At 49.1% G+C, this 22,520-nt stretch overlaps 1 protein-coding gene across 1 annotated transcript; it reads left to right on the top strand.

Annotated features, from left to right (window-relative positions):
- The first annotated feature begins 3,159 nt into the window (after positions 1 to 3,159).
- Positions 3,160 to 20,698, top strand: SESN2 (sestrin 2). The gene is made up of 10 exons (XM_033839711.2): positions 3,160 to 3,559; positions 10,258 to 10,323; positions 12,172 to 12,369; positions 12,755 to 12,937; positions 13,049 to 13,261; positions 13,845 to 13,995; positions 14,294 to 14,412; positions 14,769 to 14,959; positions 17,938 to 18,082; positions 18,869 to 20,698. Exons 1-10 carry the CDS (start codon positions 3,497 to 3,499, stop codon positions 18,953 to 18,955), a joined length of 1,416 nt encoding a protein of 471 aa, XP_033695602.1. The 5' UTR covers positions 3,160 to 3,496; the 3' UTR covers positions 18,956 to 20,698.
- The last annotated feature ends 1,822 nt before the right edge of the window (positions 20,699 to 22,520 follow it).

Raw genomic sequence — 22,520 nt, 5'->3', positions numbered from 1 at the left:
GTAGTAAAGTGATCCCAGAATTGGGGATTCGAAAATTAATTTAGGAAGAATAAATACAGAACAGATGAGAATCCCATTAGGGTTAAAATCTGCGAGAGGGTCTGAAGCTAAAGAAACCTCAGAAACATTTCAAATCCAACCTAGATGTATCTTCAGGACTGGAATGTGATTGAGGAATAAAAAGAGCTTTGGCCAATCAGTGGCCTCAACACAGCTGATGCAAGCGTGGAGAGTATGGCAACAGGAGGTGGATCTTTCTGAGCCAAAAATACAAGGCATGGAGGAGGGGAGGAACAAACCCAGGCAATGTCACCTGGCCATGTCCTCCTGGGCTGAAAGCTTCCCCGCTGGACTTCCAGAGCCCAGCACAGTGCCTGGTACACACTAGATGGTCAATAAATGTTTAGTGAATGAAAGAGAGGGAAGAAGCCGGAGCCCTAACCAGCAGTTTTGCTCTGAGTGGAATTAGTTCAGGGATTCATCTTTTCACTGGCTCCTTTTGCTCAGATTCCAACTGCCCTAGCCACCTTCAGATGATAATTTGGCTTTTCATGGAGGCTGTCCTATAAAGAGGGATGTACTGCCCCATCAATTATAGGCCACTTGACAATTATGTTTCTCACTCCCAATTAATATATTGGAATTCTGCTTTATGCATCAGTTCCTTGTGCCAGCCTGCTTCTTACATATTCAGGTCTTTCTCTCATCAGTGGTGCAGTGGAATTTCTGCTTTGGAGTCATCCCTAACTAGGTTTGAATCCTTACTCAACATATTACTAAGCCGTCTGAACTTTGTCAACACACCTCTTTAGCTTCAGTAACCTCATCTGTCAAATGGGCCATAATGCCTACTTCATGAGATTGTGGTGAGAGTTACATGAGATAACAGATGTATCCTGGACTGTTGTTGGAGCTCAGTAAATGGTAGTATCTGTGTCCCTTCTGAGCTTTCTTTCCAAGGAGTTTGGGTCACAAAATCTCATCCAACTGAGAATATCAGTATCTCTTGCTTTTCACAAATTCACTAACTTTGTAAGTGAAGCCTTGGGAATGATTTAGTCGCTTCCTTGAAGGTTATAAAGGGTCATTCTACAAAGGAGAGCAACTCATATTCATTAATTCAAAAGTATTTCCTGAGGACTTACTACACGCCAGTGGGGGTAGAGAGACACAGTTCCTGCCTTAAAGGAGTTCTGACACAGTCTGATGCAGTCAAAAGAAGACATTGTATGACCTTGATACAAAGTTTTACTTTTCTGAACTCGAGCTTCCTCACTTTGCAAAAGTGGTCAATAACATATTCCATTGTTAGTTGGAGAGAAGGGGTAAGGCATTCAGACCCCATAACAATGCTGCTTCAAATTTGAAGGCCAGCGGTACAAAAAGGTAGAAACAATGTGTTGAGGAGTTGAACAGTGGGAGGGATTATTTTCAGCTGAGCTGAAGAAGCAATACTGTCTATAGGAAGTAGAATTTTGAAGCCTTCATTCAGGCCACAGTTACCAATAAAGGCATTGATTGCTGGGTTGGAGTTCAGTGGCCAGAGCTTTGCAGAGAAAGGCTTAAAGATCAAACAAGGAACATGAAGGTGGCCGTGATAGGGCTAGAAAGGTAAATTGAGGCAGATCTTGGCAGATATTGAATGTCAATCTACAGGTTTGACCTTTATTCTGTAGCTGATGAAATACCAGTAAAGCTGATCTAAACATTGACATTACAGAGTAGATTTTGAAAATAAAAGCTGAATCTGACATATTGGGGTGGGGGGTGATTTCAAGGGGAATTCAATTCAAAGGAAGATTTAGTCAACAAGAACATGTTACTGGCAGGACATTGTACTAGGTGGCATAGGGCAGAAGACAAAGATGTTAAGATGTGGACCCTGTCCTCAAGAAGCTTATAATCAAAAGGGTGAGATAAGACATGTACACAGAAAAATACAACCCAAGGTAGACTGTGATAAGTGTTATAATAGAACCCCAGCCCAAGTGCCTGAGCTCAGCAGAGGGTGAGATTAATTTACTTCTCCCAAGAGACTGGAGGCAGGAGACCAAGTCAGAGGGTCGTCTTTGGAATCCTAAGCCTAGACCCAGGAAGTCTCAGAGGCGATGTCGGAGGTCATCCAGTCCACTTTTGGTCCTGTCGGGATTCTCTGTCCCAAGTAAACAGTAACTTTAAAACTGAAACAAAAAGTGGAGCTCTGAAGAAAAACTGTGAAGAGGCTGTGGGAAGGGAAAAGAAGAAGACGAATTCAGCTTTGAGGTGCTGAGGTGCTGGTAGAAGCGACTTACTTCCAAATGGAGAGTTGAAGGCCAGGAAATGGATGAGATCAGGGAGGGAGAGTGTGCCTGGAGAGAGGAAAGATGAAAACAGTAACTAGGGGAACACCCACGTTCCAGGAGTGGGGAGGAGAAAGAGGAGTCAGAGAAGGAGTGGCCAGAGAGAGGTGAGAAAAAAAAAACAACAGTAGAATACCTTGTTACAAAGTTTTTAGAAGAGGGCTATGGAAGACAGGGTGGGAGGCCCCAAGGGAGCAGAAGAGGGGAAACTGCAGCAATAGGGACTGAGGTTAGACCAGAGGTTGCCATGGACCTTTCAATGAATGAAGGCTTTTCCAGAGACTCCACAAATAAGCTGGATTCCCTGTGTCTGGTACATTTTAAGATGGAGCCTTCCCGGAGGCCAGAGGAACCGGGCTATGTGCTCTGATCTCCAAAGATCTGGCGGTCAGCTCTGTAATTAGCACTACCTCTCCTAACTCGAACCAGTCCCTCCAGGAACTGAAAAGCTGAAGAACATACTTGAGAGGGATTTCACACCCGGCTCTCTGGCCCAGCCCGGTGAAGTCCCGTTTCGTCATGCAGCTTTAATGACTCTCCGGAATGTCACTCTCGTCTGGTATTGCCAGCAATCTGACCAAACCCCCTTGCAAAAGTTTGCAGCATTCGTCCGGGGCGGACTACAGCTCCCAGAGTTCCCGGGCGCTTCCCGGTGCCGATTGGCTGAGCCGTAGGCTCCAGAGGGCGGTGTCGCCCCGCCTCCCCAGGAAACAGGCATCTGATTGGCTGCGGCGCGGGGCTTTTGTGTCCCCGCCCTTCCCCAGGGACCGCGGCGGGCAGAGCGGAGCTGCTGGTGTCAGAGCCCGGAGAGCGCTGGCAGTTCCGCGGTGGGGATGCTGAGGAGCGCTGGGTTTGCGAGCAGCCGTGGCCACTGCGGACTTCCGAGGCGCTCCGGGCCGTGAAAACCCCTGCGCCGCGGCCAATCCCAGGCTCCCGAGGCCATTCACCATCCAGAAGCCAGACGAGCGGGGAGTCCAGCGCAGCGGCGGCCGTTCCCGGATCCTTGGCTTTCAGAGCCTTCTGGAACCCCGAGAGACACCGCGGGGCTCTAGAACCTCCCCAGCGGCCCGCAGTCCCGGCTTCCTGCGCGCGTCGGTCCGAAAGCCCCGCGGGTGCACGGGCGGTCGGCGAGCCGCGGCTGGGTCCTGGCGCACACCATGATCGTTGCGGACTCCGAGTGCCGCGCCGAGCTGAAGGGCTACCTACCCGGGGCCGGAGAGGTAAGCAGCGGTCGAGCGACGCCACTCTTCCCTTGAACCCAGAGCCGCGTCCGAGCTTTGGGCTGTCGCGAGCTGAGTCTGTGAGCCAACCCCCACCCGGCTCGGGGAGGGGGAGTGGAGCGCGCAAGCCGGAGTGGGGTTGCATCAACTGGCAGCCTCGGCTCCCTCCGCCTCCTGCCCCTACCCCCGGGGCTGTAGAGCCCTCCAAGGCTCCTTTGGACTCCCGGCCAACGAGAGGGGAGCCTTCTCGACGTTATCTTGGGTTTGGGCCCTAGTCGAGGGAGTCTTCAAGTCCAGGCAAATCCCGGCGCAGCGGCCCGACCACTCCTCCTCCCCGCCCCCTTCCGCAGATCCTTTCCTCTAGGCTGGGGCTAGAGGAACTGTTTCTAGGTAGGATATGTACCCGCTGCAGTGCCCCCGCTCGGGGATTGGAGCACTTGGGGCTGGCCAACGGAGGTCGACCTCGTCCCCCGCCCCCACCTGCACCCCCGATTTGGATTGGGGGCGTGGGCGCTTCGGGGCCTTGGCGGGCTGCCGGGTACGCCGCGGCCAAAGCACGGGGGAGGGGGGAAAACCCTGGCCGCGACACCAGAAGCCAAGCGCCGATTTGGCTGTGCCCTACTAAGTGGTCTGACGTCCCAGAAGTTTGTTTTGGAGGGACTCTCTTTGCAGTGAGGCTGGGAATACGGCTGGACCCAATCTGACACCCCCTCCCCCATTACCACCGCCACGGACAATGGCCATCTTATTTATTACGCACCTACTGGATGCCAGGCTCCGGCTTTGCCTTTTCGCTGAGTCCTCAGGATTAAACTAGCAAAATATGAGCTATACCATTAATAGTAGCCCCAATCTACGGGATGAGAAAATTGACGCCCAGGAGGGGCTATAGAGAGGTTTCCTTCACTAACCCAGCAGAATAGCTCATTCTTTGGCTCGGGTGTCTCTAGGATTTCCAAGTGTGCTTCACACAACGGAGAGTTTTGCTTGTTTCTTGAGTTTACAGACATGGAGCCTGGTGCAAGTGTCTTACTGGGGTTGGGAGTCAGACAAGTGCTAGTCCTGAACTGTGACCCTGGGAAAAACAGCTGCACTTCTCTGAGCAGCACGGTTTCCGGGGGTCCCCGGTTTTCTGTTAGCTTGTCACCTTTCCCTATCATGGTTTAGGAGCCCGAAGTGGAGGGACGAATACTGCTCCTGCCACTTCTCAGTTGCGTGACTTTGACCAAGCTACCTTATTCTGTCTGTTTCCTTCTTTATGGAAATAATTTTATTTATTGGAGCACCTGGGCACTAGAGCAGGCATGCTCCGGGTTCATGTGGCAGCCTTCCCACTTACTTGCTGTGTGACCTTGGCCAAGTGATCACTTCTGTGATCAGCAACTTCCTCCTGTGGAGATTTGGACATATTTCCAAAGGACTGTTGGGAGAATTAACTGAGAATACATGCAAAGGCCAACGCACAGTGCCTAGAGCATAGCAACTACGTCCCGTATCAAACATGCTATAGCTATTTTTAGATTGTGGCCACAGCACATATTTCCCTTTCCCCAGAGTGTCTCACAAGGGGGTGTCCGAGCCCACCCCTCCTGCCTGAGGTGAGAATTGGTCCATCCCTCTTTGGGACAGTGTCTGGGAAGTGACCTGGGGAGAAGAGTGTGCCCCTGGTGGACTGGGAAGGCTCTGAGGGTGTGGCCTTTAGGTGGAAGCCAGCTGTCAACAGCAGGCGGGGGTGGGGGGAAGCTGGTGATATCTGACCCCTTTCTACAGATTCTCTCTCAAGAAAAGAGGACCTTGGGAAAATTCTGTTTTAAGCAGGATCTTTAGAAGACAGTAGGGTGCTGAACTTACAGAGCTGGGTGCCCAAGGCCCAAGGGAAGTTGGACAAGTATGAACAAGGAATATACAGTCCCCTCAACTCCCATCACTTCGCCACGCATGCTTTCACCGGGTCAAGGCCTTCAGATGCTTCACTCTAGTACTGGTGGTATGTTCTCAGAGCCCTCTTGGGCTCTAGAATCACTTCCTGAAACATCACTGCCTCAGGGAAGTCTTTCCTTCCCCACCAGATAATTCCCCTCTGCATACCTGCTTCCTGTTCCCCTTCTCCATTGCAGGAGCTATTATCCCAATTACAGTATAACAGTTGTGTAATCAGGAATTTCTTGTCTGTCTCCTTTGCTAGACTAGAAACACTCTGTAGGTCCCACCCCCAGCACTGTTCTTAGTACCTAATAGGTGCTCGTAACTATTTGCCCCTTGTTGGCTTAGCTGACCCCTGTGAACTGTGCAAGCTTTGAAGTCAGATCTGAGCTCCAAAAGAACCTCAGTGAGCTGTCTCTGAAGAAGGGATAAGAAGACGTATTTCCCTCCAGGTGGTTGTGAGAAATCGGCCAGATCATGGTGGGCATATGAGTTTATATGCACCACTCACACACCCCTCCCTGCAAGGCTGGAGATCAGAGGTTGCTTGGGCTCTGTCTCCCTCTCAGGTGTAAACCCAGGCAAGAATCTTGAGTTCAGCAGCCCACGGGGAGGGGAGTCTCTGCCCTTTCCCAGCTGGCAGAGTGACTTCGAAGGTCTCCGTAGCTGAGTCCTGGAGGTTGCAGGCTCTGGATAGGATACCAAGAATAAAGGCTGGGGCTACTCCAAGAGGCTGATCTGGGTGGTGGACAGGACCCTTGCAAGCCAGACTGAGCTGAATTCAAATCTCAGGTTGGCCTCTTGTCAGCTGGTGCTTAACCTTTGGAACCTTAATCTTTCCTTGTGTGCAGAAGAGACCCCCACCCCCGCCCCCAAACTGATGAAGATTAGATGCAACCAGTGTGCTAGTGAAACGTAATATGGAAGCTGATATGAAAGGTAACTTTTAGTGAGCGCTTAAATCAAGAGCCAGGCACTGAGCTCTGAGGTGATTATCCTCTCTTTACAACTTGCCTGAAGCCCTCACAGTTGAGTGGCCACCCAGACGGCTCTGACCTCAGTGTTCCTGCTGCCCTGTGTGGTCCCCTCAGTTGGAACTCATCGGTTTTCCCTCTGCCCCATCCTAGCTGTGTTGCCTTAGGTAGGTCACCCGCCCCCTCTGGTTTTCCTTTCTTTATCCACGTAGTCAGGGCGGGAATCTTGCCTTTATCAGGTGTGCTGAACCTGCACTGTCCTATATGGTAGCCCTTAGCCACATGTGGCTATTGAAATGTAGATAAATCAGATTTTTTAAAATTAAAAGTTCAGTTTTTTAGTTGCACTAGTCATACTTCAAATGCTCAGCCACTGTGGCTAGGGACTACCATATTTATTGGACAGTGCAGATAAAGAATATTTCATCATAGCACAAAGTTTTATTGGACTCACTGTGCTAAACTCTGGGATAACAACAGAGAACTAGATCCAGTGTGTGCTCTCAAGGTAAGAAACAAGGCAGGATGACAAGGGCTGTGACTGGGGCAGTGGATCCCCTGGGAGTGTAGACGGAGAAGGAGCTTCTCATTCCTGGTGAACCTCAGAGGCAAAGCCTTGGGGCTTCTGAGACCTTGAGAAGTTTAGAGAATAGGAAGTTTCTGCAGTTGAGGAAACCTGATTTGTATCCTAACTCTGCTACCTCCTTCCTGGCTGAGTGACCGGAAGTGGCTTGACCTCTCTGAACCTTATTCCCCATCTGTAAAATGGGAGCTCTGGTAGTAGAACTCCCTTAAAGTGCACATGAAATAAATGCTTCGCCAATGGTAATCAGCGTTGTTACCCACCATTATTATTATTGCCTTCCTACCCCAGGAAGTAGGGGAGGGCTGATTCGGAGGTGTCATCTCTTGGTGGTGGGCCCCTGCCCCGTCTGCTTCCTCTCAAGTTTTGGGTGTCTAGGTTGGGGAGGCATTCAGGGTACTGGAGCTCTGGAGTAGAATCTGCTTGATCTTGCCTTCAGGGCTTTGCACTTTCTGTTACATCTGACTGGAATGCTGGTTCCCTAGATCTTTACAGGCCCTTTACAGGCCCATCAACTCATTTAGATATTTGATATTTAGATATCAACTTAAAGGTTGTCTCCTCAGTGGCTTTGCCTGTCTACTAGGACTGAAATATTGCACACACTCCCCCACCCATTCATATAATCTACGATTTGACATCCTATTCATCATTTGTTTGATTGTCTTTCTCCTTTAGATCGTAAATTCTGGGAAAGCTAAGATTTTGTCTTTTCACTCCTGTACTCTTGCTACCTGCCATGTAGTCATCAAAAATATTTGTTGAGTGAACAGATTAATTCTGGTTTCGCCTGGAAAGCACTTAACACAGTGCCTTATAATTGAGAAAGTGATCAATAAGTGGTGTGAAACAATGGCCCTCCCTCCCCTGCAAATTATGCTGGGCCGCACCCAATTAAATTAGAATTGCTGGGCCTTGGCATTGGTATTTTTTAAAAAGCTTCTCAAAGGGATTCTAAATGTGCTGCTTGGGTTGAGAGGCCCTTGTTTGAAATAACAATGAGGTTAATGATCTCTGACTTGTTAAGTGCTTGCTGTGACAGATGTACTGAGCTAAGGCCTATACAGGCAGTACCTCATTACATCCTCATGACTACCCAGTGACAGTAGGTACTATTACCCCGTAATCTGGTGAGGAAACTGAGGCTCACAGAGCTAGCAGATAATAGGTGGTGGAGTTGTCATCTGAGCCCAGGCAGCTTGTGTCAAGAGCCCCTATCTTTTAACAGTATTCTATCATCATCATCATCTTCTTCATCAGGGCTGATAATGTTGGTAGATCCAGACCTATCATTTAGAGACCCACAGGCATCAGTTTCTTCCCTTGACAGCTCCTGGGGCAGATTTTAGAGTGGGAAGGGATTCCCAAAGCTGTTCACTGTCCCTCGCTAGTACCCTGGTGGGCCCTCCCTGTCCCACACCCCCCAACTCCCCCAGTTCCTTCCTGCCCTTCCCCACCACACCTGGCTGTGGTTTTCTATCTGTCCTTAGGTCCCCTGAGGGGGAGGCCCAGTTTGTGGAGTCAGCAATCCTTATCTCCCAGACAGAGCTGTTAGGTTTTTTTTCTCTTTGGTGAGGGAGGAGGGAAGGTGAAACGGGAGTGCTTGGGGACTGTGGTGGTTTCTATGCTGGACTTGGACCAGGCTGGCCTGGTAGATCCCAGAAGTATGGGCTGAAAGGGGCCTAAGCAGTCAGCCCAGCTACCTTCTTTGTCCAAGATTAAGGCCCAGAGAGTTTAGGTTACTTTCTCAGAGTCACACAGCAAGTTAGTGGCAGCAGAATTGGTACTCATGCCTGGGACTTTTGTACCCTTGTTCCTTCCTTTGTGGTCTTTCAGAGCCCCAGAGCTCTGCCTCCCTCAGGGGGTTTTTGGCTATGTGAAAAGGAAGGTTCAATTATAATCTTTAGTCCCTGGACACTTGAGGATTAGCAGTAAGTCTAAATTTGAATGAGGAGGGGAGAGTTAGGAGGACACCGTCTCTGTCCAGTGAGGGTATGACTCTGGTTTGGATAAACTGTTTCTAAGGCCAGTGCTGAGAGCCCCCTCCCAGGTAGCAAAACAAATGGATAAATAAAACTGGTGGTTTCCATAGAGGCTCCAATACAGCCACGTCAGAATAGCTGCTGCCATCAGCATTGTGCCGCCCTGCCCTCCACGCCTCTCTGCTTTCTCTGTTTTCTTCATTCACAGACTAGTGTGAATTACCTGGTACCGTTCTCCACAGAATATGATCTGGTAGTAGGGAGACCTATCTCAGACAATTAGAAGGCAACGTTTTCAGAAGCAAAAGCGTTGGGAATTGGGGGGTCACAGATGAGGATCAGAAGAAAGGTTCTTAGACCCTGGAAGACAGAGCTAGCTCTGCAAAAGGTGTGACCAGTGTGAGCACGGCGGGCCTGAGCCACTAATGGTCTGGGAGGCTACAGGAGGCAGAGGCAGGGTTTTAAGCCAGTAATGAGATTTGCACTTGAGGAAGTTCACTCTGGCTACAGCAAGTTTGCCCTCTTTAGAAACCACCAGTGTCATGTACTCACTAGATCTGCTCCTGGTCCCAGAGGTGGGGTTGGGGGAGAATGTTTTATTTATTCATTCGTTCTGTTAACTTGGTAGAGGATGGATAGGAGAGGGCGGGGCTGTGGAGGCAGGGAGACCATCGGTGAGGCTGTGGGTTTGAGAGAGGTTGAAGCTGCATCGTAGGAATCTAGGGGACTTGGTGACCTGGCTTCAGGATACGAACAAGGGGGCTTCTTCTATAGGTTCTCCAGGGCTGCCGAGAAGGTGGCCTCCTGGAAATGTGCAACACGGTGGCTGTATATTTCCCTTGGGGCTATATAGTGGGCTCCTGTGTCCCTTCCCAGTTCCTGAAGAACTCAGCCTGTGGGGTAAGCTCTCTTGGTCGCTTTACCCTTTCTTCACCCACCAAACTGGTATATATTTCCACCTGACTGCTTCATGCAAGGTGAGCCAGAAAGGTGATTTTAAAAGCTCAGTGTGGGGGACTTCTCTGGTGGTCCAGTGGTGAAGACTCTGCGCCCCCAATGCAGGGGGCCCGGGTTCGATCCCTGGTTGAGGAGCTAAGATCCTGGATTTCGCATGGTGCAGCCTAAAAAAAAAAAAACTTAGTGTGACCCCTCGGATAGGAGGAGAAAACTGGAGAGAGAACTATCTTCTTAGTCCTCGCTTTTACCTCCATCTAACCATGATGTGCTTCCTTCTAGGAGCAGAGGGAGAGCCGGGTTCGGCGAGGCCCTCGAGGGCCCAGCGCCTTCATTCCAGTGGAGGAGGTAAGCTTGAAAGGGGTTAGGAATTGTTGTGGGTCCCTGGGAAGAAAGGACATGGGGCATTGAGTGTGTGTGGGGCTTTGCTGGTCTCTTGAAATTGCAGGTTTGAAACTACCCCTTCAGGTTCTTGACCCATTTAATCCACAAAACAGCTCTTTGAGGCAAGCATGTCAACCCCATCTTGCTGGGAAGAAACATGCTCAAAGAGATAAAGTGATAATAACACAGCCAGGTAATGAGCAAACTTGTGATTCCCAGAACAAGACTTGCATTTCCTTAAGAAGATAGAACTATGCATGTTTATCTTCTCATCCTTGACTGTGCGTGTATTAAAGTTTTTTTCGACTTCAAAAGTAATATGTGTTCATTATTTTTAAATTTCCAATGTTTCAGAAAGCTTTAGTCTCTTACAATCCCACTCCCACAGAGATAATCGCTGTTAACCATTTGCCACTGTTTTCCAGACTTTTTTTCATACGGAGCCAAGGTCATAGTTTATAACATGGTTCTGTTGTTGTTGTTTATTTGGGTTTTTGGTGTGGTTTTTTTTTGGTTGTTATGTTTTATTTTTTCACTTAATGCAACAGAGACACCTTTCATCTACTGAGTCAGGTCATCCATTCATTTATTTAACAGATATCTATTGAATGATTAATGTGTGTCAGGCACTGTTCTAGGTGCTGGGGATACAGCAGAGAACAAGACAGACAAAAATCCTTGCCATCATGGAACTGACACTCCAGTGTGTGCCTGGTGGGGGGGGAAACTTCAAAACCCATGAACAGGCAAATTAAAAAATAATAGTTTCCTTCTTTTTCTTTGGCCTTCAGTGAACAAAGACAAATGTTTCCTTGTCCTCCTTGTTCTCCTAATGTGTAGGCCAAGCAGTTAATGAGCTGTTAACAAACGTCTAAACCCTTCAGTTCCTTCCACCCTTTGTAAGTGGAAAACACACAACCACCCGCTGATTATTTATGTAGCCCAGAATTTTAAGCTCAAATATTGTTCTTATCTTTTATTTTTTCATTTATAAATAACCACTCCTCTTCTGTAATAAAGGAAAGAAATAGGCTTTGGGCTTAATCAGGAATTGAATCCTGGTTCTGTCATTTACCAGATCTGTAACCTTGAGCACAGAATGAAATCTCTCTGGGTCTTGATTCCCTCATGTGTCAGTGGGGGAAAATAATAGTGTTCACCTCACAGGGTAACTGGGAAGAATGAGTGAGATAATGCAGGCGGGGAACGCTCCTAACTCAGACCTGGCACGGAGAAATCACTCAGGAAATGTGAACTATTTTGTACCCACCTCCAATGACTGCATGGATTTGCACTATTAGAATAGAAGCTCTGTGGGGAATTCCCTGGCAGTCCAGTGGTTAGGATCCTGCGCTTTCATTGCTGAGGGCCTGGGTTCAATCCCTGGTTGGGGAACTAAGAGCCCTCAAGCCACCCGGCACAGCCAAAAAAAGAAAAAAGAATAGAAGCTCTACGAAAGCAGGAGAAGCTGTACTTTAATCTCTGTGCCTCCTATCTAAAGTTGGAGAAAGCAGGTCTCCAATTTCATAGTTGTGAGCAGTAAATGAGTTAATATATGTAAAGTGTTTGAACAGTGCTTGGCACTTAGCGAGCATTATACAAGTATCAACCAGTATTATATAAAGTGTCTAATAAGTATTTGTTTAATCATTTAATGCAATATCTTTTCCTCCCCTGTTCTCCTTTTTTTGGACATGGCGGTTGTCTTCAGTTCCTTGCTATTAAAATCCCAATGAATGCAATGAATATGTTGGTCTCTTTGGTGGGGAGGGCAGGAGGGGAAGCCATCCCTTCCTCACCTCTGCTTGGCAGGTCCTTCGGGAGGGAGCCGAGAGCCTCGAGCAACACCTGGGGCTGGAGGCGCTGATGTCCTCCGGGAGGGTGGACAACCTGGCAGTGGTGATGGGCCTGCACCCCGACTACTTTACCAGCTTTTGGCGCCTGCACTACCTGCTGCTGCACACGGATGGGCCCTTGGCCAATTCCTGGCGCCACTACATCGCCATCATGGTGAGCCTGTCTGAGCCTGACTTTTGTAGGGGTGGACACATTGGGGGATTCGGTGCTCAGATCTCTCTGCTGGGGGCTTCATTCCACAAACAAGGAGGAGAGGCAGCATAAAGCAAAGCCCTGGCTTTATCTGACCATCCATCGAATTTTAGATTTTGAAGAGAGGCCTATTTAATGCCTGCTTTGCAGATGGGGAAACTGAGGCACATAGGAGTCAGGTGACCTGCCCAAGGGAGGACAACAAGCCAGGGGCAAAGCTGGGGTTAGAACCTAAGTTTCCTGCCTCTCAGGCGACAGTGAGGCTCGTGATGTTCCCTCCATGGGGTACCCACCGAGCAGGGCACAGAAAGAAGCGGGTGACCTGGGCTCTGTCCACCACCTCCAGGCCGCCGCCCGCCACCAGTGCTCCTACCTGGTGGGCTCCCACATGGCTGAGTTTCTGCAGACTGGCGGTGACCCTGAGTGGCTGCTTGGCCTCCACCATGCCCCCGAGAAGCTGCGCAAGCTCAGCGAGATCAACAAGCTGCTGGCTCATCGGCCGTGGCTCATCACCAAGGAGCACATCCAGGTGCGGTGGGCAGAGAGGCGGGTCCCCGAGGGAGCACGGGGGCCAGGCTGGGGCATGGCAGGCAGCCCAGGGCAGGCACTGAGCAGGTCTGGCCTTTCCTTTTCTCTCTAGGCCTTGCTGAAGACAGGCGAGCACAGCTGGTCCCTGGCCGAGCTCATCCAGGCCCTGGTCCTCCTCACCCACTGCCACTCGCTAGCCTCCTTCGTGTTCGGCTGTGGCATCCTCCCTGAGGGGGACCCCGAGGGAAGCCCCGCCCCCCAGGCCCCTTCACCCCCCAGTGAGCAGAGCACACCCCCCAGCAGGGACCCACTGAACCACTCTGGGGTAAGTCACGGGCTTCAGTCTTGGTGGGAGAGGAAGCTGGCATGGCCCCTGGTCCTTGGGTAGAAGACAGCGCCTCCCTATCTGAAGCTGCTTCCCTAACGCACGCTGAGAGGCCTTAGAAAAGTTATTTGATTTTGAAACCCAGTTTCCTCATCTGGGAAATGAGGATAAAGACTCGCACTTCATAAAGGGTTGTGAGGATGAGATGAAATAACCATGTGACTGGCCTCAGCATGGAGCCCCGTGGGCTTAAAGTCACTGACTTTTAGAACTTTAAAAATACAAAGTTTGCCTCTCATTCTATAAAGTGGCTTATTTGTTTGTATTTTAAAAATACAGATACTTTAAAAAGCCCTTTCCTGTGAGGGAAGTTGATGCTCAGAGAAGCCGTGTCTATTCTCTAGCTCTTAAACATCACTTTGGGAAGCACAGGCCATGTGAGCCGTCCAGTGCAGTGGCTGTCACAGAGGAGGCACGGGGCCTTTACGGTCGTTCAGGAAGGCCCGGCATGTGGGAAAGACGTGTGGGGTTTCTGGGGCCCAGGGAGGAAGAGTAGATGGCCACCACCAGGTCTCTCCCGCAGGGCTTTGAGGCTGCCCGCGACGTGGAAGCTTTGATGGAGCGCATGAGGCAGCTGCAGGAGAGCCTGCTGCGGGATGAGGGGGCCTCCCAGGAGGAGATGGAGAGCCGCTTTGAGCTGGAGAAGTCAGAGAGCCTGCTGGTGACCCCCTCAGGTACAGGGTCACAGGTGTCCAGGTTCAGGGGCCGCCCCCTCCTTACATCATCTCTGCTGGGAAGCAGGTACCTCCATGCGCTGCACCTCTGCAGCCACATCCCAGCCACCACAGGCCTGATTTACCTCCTCCCCCAGGCCTGGCTCCTGCCGAAGTCCTGGTCCCACTCGATGTGGTGAGGGGCTTTCTCTGGCCCCCTACTCTGCATTTCCCAGCCCCCTAATGGTGATTAACCAGGAGTGGAGGCCACTGTGCTCCATGCCTTGGCCTCACCATGACCTCTTTCTGACGTCCTCAGCGGACATCCTGGAGCCCTCTCCAAACTCAGACATGCTGTGCTTTGTGGAAGACCCCACTTTCGGATACGAGGACTTCACCCGGCGGGGGACTCAGGCGCCCCCCACCTTCCGCGCCCAGGTAGGCTCTCCCCACTGGTCTTACTATTGCTTTGCAAACAAGCAGGGGTGGGTGGTTTGTGTAGTTAGAGATTTGGGTACCTTCTCTCCCTCAGGATTCCACGAGGGAAGTGGGAGACCCTGGATGTGAAGGGACCCACCTGTGCCCTAAGCTCAGGGGGTCCTGATCACAAGGAGGAAGTCACCACCAAGCTGCATCCTCCTCAGCTTCTCAGGTCCAGACCAAGCAGCGGGTTAGATCTGTGGGGTGGAGAGACACATTATGGAGAGCCAAGGTGTGCTCCAGAGGATGGCGTCTCTCCGGCTAGCCTTGGGCCCCAAACATTCTCCTCACTGACCCCTTCCCACGTTCCTCAGGATTATACCTGGGAGGACCATGGCTATTCACTGATCCAGCGGCTCTACCCCGAGGGTGGGCAGCTGCTGGATGAGAAGTTCCAGGCAGCCTATAGCCTCACGTACAACACCATTGCCATGCACAGCGGAGTAGATACCTCCATGCTCCGCAGGGCCATCTGGAATTACATCCACTGCGTCTTTGGCATCAGGTGAGTGCAAGACCGGGGCATGAGTGTATTGTAAGCCCTCAATCTGAGCTCACAATTGTTTCCTTTTTCTGTTTGTTTTTCTTTCCCTTTCTTCCTGCCTATATTGTTTTTCAAAGCAAATGTATTTCTTTGCTGATTATAAAAGATAATAGCCATGCTCACCTTTTGAAACTCTTTAATCCGACCCCCAGAGATAACTAGGGAGATTTTATATATATGTGTGTGTGTATGTATGTGTATGTGTATGTGTGTGTGTATATATATATAGAGAGAGAGAGAGAGAGAGAGAGAGAGAGAGAGAGTTATATTTGTATTTTCATTCCAAGTAGCATTTCTTCTCATAATAAATAAAACAATAGAAATGCCAACAGTAGGGGATTTTAAATAATGACATATCCATTCAGTGAAATATTATGCAGCTATTAAAAATTATAATAGTGGCTTATTTATATTGCCATGGGAAAATGGTCAAAATGTATTGAAAGAAAAGAAAGCTGGCTACCAACCAGAATCTTCTTTTTGTTCCTTTTTTTTTTCTTCAAACTAAAAGTGTGTACATGCATGGAAAATGTGTGGAAGGCTGTACCGTAAAATGTTATTTGATAATGGCTGTCTCTGTATAGTATATGATGGACTACATTTTCATTCTGTTACCTAAGTATTTTCTGATCTTTTTTGAGTAAGTTTTTTTTTTAATTGATGGAATCATACTTGATATATTCTGCAACTTGCATTTTTTACCTAATAATCTATTGTGAACCACCTTCCTTGTTGGTGTGAATAGATCTTGCATGCTTTTTAGCCACTGTATAGTGTTGTTGTGGATGAAGTGTAACTATCCAACCATTTCCCTATTGTTGGATATTTAGGTGGTTTGCAGTTTTTCACTATTACAAATACCATGTGCAATGACTAGTTTTATACCTAAGTCCTTTTTTAAAAAAAAATTAATTAATTAATTTATTTATTTTGGCTGCGTTGGGTCTTCGTTGCTGCACGTCGGCTTTCTCTAGTTGCAGCGAGTGGGAGCTATTCTTTGTTGCGATGTGCTGGCTTCTCACTGTGGTGGCTTCTCTTGTTGCGGAACACGGGCTCAGTAATTGCAGCATGTGGGCTAAGTAGTTGGGGCTCGCGGGCTCTAGAACTCAGGCTCAGTAGTTGTGACGCACGGGCTTAGTTGCTCCGCGGCATGTGGGATCTTCCCAGACCAGGGCTCGAACCCATGTCCCCTGCATTGGCAGGCGGATTCTTAACCACTGTGCCACCAGGGAAGCCCTATACCTAAGTCCTTGTAGGTAAACCCTAGATGTGAAATTACTTGTCAAAAATATACACAGAACAATTTTTTTATTTTTACAAACCTCACTCTGATAATGTTGTGGCAAATTTAAAGAATTAAAGAAAGAAACCATTTCCCAAAATTCTACTACTCCACAACCACATCCACATTCTGAGATGTTTTCCTCCATTGCTTTTTTTCTTTCTTATGTAGTTGCTTTTGTATAGTTGAAATTATAATTGTTATTTCGTTTTTTAAAAGATATGCTTGATGTTTGTAAAGAGCCAGATTTTTAGTAAATTTAGGAAACAGATAACAAAAAGAAGAAACTAAAAATCACCCATAATCCCACCTGCTCTTATTATTGTCAAATATTTCTTTCCTGTCTTTTTTCCATGCACAAATGACCAAAACACATATAATTTTACAAAAATAAGACTTTCTTGTCTACTGTATTTATTTTACTCAGTTTAATCAAATGAGAGCATATTTTAGAGAACACGTGATTTTTTTTTCTTGCTTTTCTAGTTTAGCTATTATTCCAAGCATGAAAAAAAAAATCCCCAAAGTTTTAAAAAGGTACATGTTCCTTGTAGAAAAATGTGCATTTCTGTGCATTACTAGCTGTAAATCATATTTCACTGAGTGGGTTGAGCTGTGCTTAATTGGCCAGCCTCCTTCTGGCCAACCTCCTTGGCAGGTTTCTAAGTCAGCGAAGGCCAAGGATGGACGGGCATCTTAGGGTGTGTGCGGCACAGGCTAGTTCCTGCCCAGCTGCCAGGTCCAGGCTCCTCCACTCTCCAACATGGCCCTCACTCCTAAACCTTTGTCTACCAAATCTGTCCTCTAGTCTAAAACTGGTCTTCTGGGACTTCCCTGGCGGTCCAGTAGTTAAAACTGTGCTTCTACCGCAGGGGGCACGGGTTCGATCCCTGGTCGGGGAACTAAGGGCCCACGTGCCGCGTGGCGTGGCCAAAAAAAAAAAATTTTTTTTTTAATTTAAAAAAAAGTAAAGAAAAATTAAACCAGTCTTCCTCATCCACATTGATCTGTGATGACTCACTGGCTCACTGGACTAGGGAGTGACAAAGTGGCTTCTAGACTTGTCACCAACTTGCTCTTTGACTTTGAACAAGCTAATTGCCTTCCCCAGGCCTTAGTTTGCCCATCTGTAAAATGACTACCGGCTCCTTTTTCTCTTTCCCTCTTCCTTCTCCAGGGTAAATATTTGCATTGATCTCCTGCCCCATCTTCCATGCATGGCCTCAGCTGTAAAGTAGTGACTATGACCTTGGAGTCAGGCAGAGCTGAGTTTGAATCCCATTCCCAGATGTGTGACCTAGGTGACTTCACTTCTCTGAACCTCAGTTTCATCTGTAAAATTGAGGCTGATGAAATACAATAAATTGTATACAATAGTTTTGTATACAGTAGTGTACAGTAGTTTTGAGGATGCCATGAATACATGTTCACATGGTCAGTACGGCATGCTCACCCTCTGTGCATTCCCCTACGAGTCCAGTGGGCTGTGATAATATGACATCAGCTGTTTTTCTAAGAGGAATGAAGTTTCTAGTTGCTTCCTACCTTCTGCCTTTTCTCGCCACTCTCTGTTCCTCCTTCTGCAGGGTGGGACTGGGGAGAGGAGATACTTGTGGGAGCAGAGGGTAAGTGATGCTACTGGGGCCTTTCCATCCAGATATGATGACTATGACTACGGAGAGGTGAACCAGCTCCTGGAGCGGAACCTCAAGGTCTATATCAAGACAGTGGCCTGCTATCCAGAGAAGACCACCCGAAGAATGTACAACCACTTCTGGAGGCACTTCCGCCACTCAGAGAAGGTGAGGCTCTCAGGGTAGGAGCAGGACGGAAGCAGACAGCCTGGCCCATGGAGGAGGCAAGGGGTCGGGACCCAGTGAGGTGCCCCAGACTAAGTCTGTTCTGCCAGATGGGGCACCTGGGTGTATTGTCCTGGGTTCATGTCCTACTCCACTGTGTGGTTTCAGACTCCATTTACTCACCTGTAAAGTAGGAGTGTGCTTCCCAGGGTCCTCAGTGGCAGCCAGAAGGACCTGGGTTCAAATCATAACCCTGTTACCTGGTAGTCATGTGACCTTGGGCAGGTCATTTTGCCTCTCTGAGCTTGTTTTCTTTACAATAGGAATAAAAACTGCCTGCCTTTCAAGGTTGCTGGGAGGATGAAATAAGAAAATGAATGTAAACCTCTGATCCCAAATAGATGTCAGGGGTAGCTATTGTTTTTAGTTTCGGGGGGATGAAGAGATTAGCCGTGATAGGGATAAATGTGCTTGAAATTCTAAAACAGTCCTTGCACCAAGTTGCTTAGAGCCTTAGGAAAGGTCAAGGCATCTCTGTAGGAAAGAGGAGGATGAGGGACTTCCGTGACAGTCAGTTGGTTAAGACTCTGTGCTCCCAAGGCAGGGGGCACAGGTTCAATCCCTGGTCAGGGAACTAAGATCCTGCATGCCACACAGCATGGCCAAAAAAAAAAAAAAAAAAAAAAAGAATGGGGAAGGATGAGTGGTCAGGGATAGTGGCAGTCTGGGAGGGAAGGGGCTGGCGAGGAGTGACATCAGTTGCCAACAAGCCCTTGTTCTGCGCCCCAGGTCCACGTGAACTTGCTGCTTCTGGAGGCCCGCATGCAAGCCGCCCTGCTCTATGCCCTCCGTGCCATCACCCGCTACATGACCTGACTCGTGTGCAGGACCTGGGCCTGGAGCAGCTGACCCTGGAGGCATCCTTCTCCCTGCAAGGACTTCTCTGTCTGGAGACAGACCCTAAGCCTGCCTGTCCCACGCCCACCCACCCTATTCTGGTGGTGGGCCTGTGTGTGATGTGCAGCCCCTGAGCCACACCCTCCTTCTCACTGGAATGGACAGGATCATTGCACTGACTCTGGGATCTCAGCTCTGCCCCTGGGAGCTGGAAGAGGACTAGCAAATCTCCAGGCGCCAAGGCCCTTCTTCCTGCCCCTACCCCCAGAGGCCAAGGGCACAGGAAGGAAAATGGGCTGAGCTCAGACTTGTGTGCCAGCAGGCAGGGGCCCGGGCAGCACAAGTACTTTGGCCTTCCTGGCCTGGGAAGTCCCTGGCTGGCCCCCAAGGGAGAGGGGCAAACACCTCCAGGGACTGACACTCCAAGCGGCTTTGCCTTTCCTCCTGCTTCCTCATTCTCAGACTTCATTACCTCCCACCTGCCATTCATCCATCAATGTGAAAGTCAGGGTCACAGCTGGTTTGTGCGTCTGGCTCCCCAAAAGCCTGTTGTGTTAGGCAGCCTGCAGGCCTCTCGTCCCCTGGTTGCCCCAGTCCTAGTTCAGTTCCTTTGACCTCCTTTGTTTGCCCTTTTACCCTTTTCTCCCACACCTGGTGGTATGAGGCCCCAGGAGAGAGACCAAGCACATCAAACAAGCAGATTATCTCTAGAGAGTCTGGACTCTCTGTTGGTCACTTTCCCTTTAGAAGAGGGAGTATTATATTATACATTCTCTGTATTTCGGTTTTTTATGGGTGAGGTTCTTCAGGGCCTCAACCCTAGAGCCATAGTCAGTGTCTGAGAGAAGGACAGGGAAAAATCTGTCCTCCCCAGAGCTGCACCTGCCCTGCAGAAGCTGGCATCCCACTTTGCTATCTCCCATGGCTCTGCCACAAACATTGCCAAAAAAGCAAGCCTTTCTAGGTGGTTTAGGTGGTACATGGCTCAGGGGGAGAGGCAGGAGACCCCAGGGTTCTTGTGTGGCCCCTGGCACTGGCCAGGTGACCTCCATTTCCACAGTTGCAGACTGAGGGGTAGTTTCTGAGATATTTGAGCCTTCACTCAGATTCTGAGGCCAGCAGCCAACTGCAATCCTTGCAGGATCTTGAGGGCTTCTGGGGAGCCCCCCCCTCTTGTAGTCAGTCTCTCCGGGCTACCTACCAAGGACCTCCCCACCCCCATCCCAATTTCTGTCCCTTCTCCTCGGTTTTAGGTGGATTGCTTGAAGGCAGAAGCAGCCGAGGACTGATCCCAGGCACTTTCTGTAGCAAACGAGCTGTGAATTATGACTTCCCTTGCCCTTCTTCCGGCAGTATGTGCCTCCCCTCTGACCAGTTGGGAGGTGACTGAAGAAAGGCAAGGGCCAAGCTGCTGCTGCTTCTGACCCTCCCCTCTGGGGTGGGGCAGGAGAGGAGCCTGGTCATTGTGCCACATTTCATACCCGTGCAGGCATGGGCAAGCAGCTGGCACCCCCTTCAGGCCTCAAAGCCCTCCCTGCAATGAAGCTGGGCAGGAGAGAAGAGGCCCCAGCATTGGGGTTTGGATTCCAGAGGGGACGAGATGACTGTACGTGTCCCCGGGTGGGTGGGGAGGAGTATTCAGTGTTCAAGTGCAGAAATCTTTGCCTTTGCTACCAGTTCTGTATGATGAGAAATAAAAGTTCACTGAGGTTTTGTTTTGTACTTCTTGTTAATGGGCTGTTTTTCCCATTTCCTAAGGGTCATAGTTCACCTCTTGGCATAAGCAGGGAGCTGTGATTGCATCATGGACCTGACCTGCCAGCCCTTACCCTGCTAAGCACTTGTGCCCACGACCGTAGGGTTGGGAGTGGTTGGCACTAAAGGTCTACTTTTGTCCCTTGGGTGTCCAGCCCTGCCACTCATCTGTGGCTGGCCTGGCATTGTGGAATAATAATGGCCATCTTATTTTTCTCATTATGCCTGGCCCCGGGCTGGGTACTTGGAGTCATTTCTCTGAATCCGCAGCAAAATCCTGTAAGGGAATTGAGACTCAGAGGCCAAGTGACATTGCTGAGGCCACATCAGTGGTCCATGGTGGAACCAGGATTACAACTGGGGTCAACTTGATCCTGAGGCCTTGGCCTGTGGCAGAGGGAGGATGTTTGAGAATTTCTGGGGGACCATTTGTTTCTCCTGCCTCATCACATTACTCTTACTTGCTTCTCATCCTTCCCTCCCCAGCACCAAGGAGACAGATCCAGGCATAAGGAGTTAGATGTGACTCCAAGTTGGTGCCAGTACCATTTAGTAACTGTGTGACCTTGGTCAAGCTTCTTAGCTTCTCTGGGCACTAGGAACTCTAGCAAGCTTATCAGAAAAACCACATCATGACTAAGAGCTAAGACCTCTCCTGCTGGCTTCCCACTTCCTCTAAGTACTGCCATGATAAAATGAAAACTGGGTCTCCTCCAGGAAGCCTCCCCTGATTGACTCTCCTGTACCCTTCCCCTTAGATTCTGGTCCTGACTTAGTCATTTATTATCCCTGGGAGGGGGAGGGTTGATTAATTTCACTGTGTCTCAAGTTTGCCAAAAATAAAAACGAGGGCAAAACATTTTCTTTTCCAGGTAGCATCATTGAGTGACTGTTGCCAGATGTTTTCAAAAGTAATCTCTCCATCTTCACAGCAACCCTGTGAGAAAAGCGTGTTGGTCCCATTTTACAGATGTGGAAAAGGAACCTCAAGTGAGAGTCTAGGGAACACTAACATAACAGACAGACCCAGGTTCAAATTCCAACTTTGACATTTAATGTTTGACCGTAAGCAAGTTACTTCAATTCTCCTTCCTCAATTTCCTTATCTATGCAACAGAATTAATACTTAGGGTCACAGGAGAGTTGTGTGGATTAAATAATGCATGAAAAGCACCTCGCACAGTTCAGGTACCTTGAACTAGTGAGCCATTCGGTATTCAGACATCTGCCCAACATCATGAAAGTGAGATAGAATTTGAATCCTTGTTAGTCTGACTCCAGAGCATTACTCTTTTTTTTTTTTTTTTGGACATGCCGCACAGGATGCGGGATCTTAGTTCTCCAACCAGGGATTGAACCCATGCCCCCTGCAGTGGAAGCACAGAGTCTTAACTGCTGGACTGCCAGGGAAGTCCCATCCAGAGCATTACTCTTGTCCCCAAACTCCCTATGCCCTCAGTCTGTATTTCTAAAAATCATGTTCAAGCTGATTTGCATGTGGAATTGAAAACTCTTGGCTCCAGTTTGGATCCAGTGAATCTGTTTTAGACTTCTGCAACCTGCAATCCAGGACCTGGGCATGTCTACCCAGGTTGGAGTTAGTAGAAGTTTCTGGTGACTTGATTCTTGGTTGGTTTGACATTTGAAGCCATGCTTGGATTGAGGGCTGCTGAGAGTGGGTAGAAACAGGAGCTGGGTGAGTGAGTCTCCTCCATCAGGTTTCGAACATTCACCAGAGCCCTAGGACAAGTGGAACGGAGAAGTTGCTCACAAACTTTTTGTGCTTTAG

Source organism: Tursiops truncatus, chromosome 1 (genome assembly GCF_011762595.2).
Source record: "Tursiops truncatus isolate mTurTru1 chromosome 1, mTurTru1.mat.Y, whole genome shotgun sequence".
Classification (NCBI taxonomy): Eukaryota; Metazoa; Chordata; class Mammalia; order Artiodactyla; family Delphinidae; genus Tursiops; species Tursiops truncatus.
The sequence above is the reverse complement of the archived record's forward strand: the minus strand, read 5'-3'. Positions and strand labels throughout refer to the sequence as shown.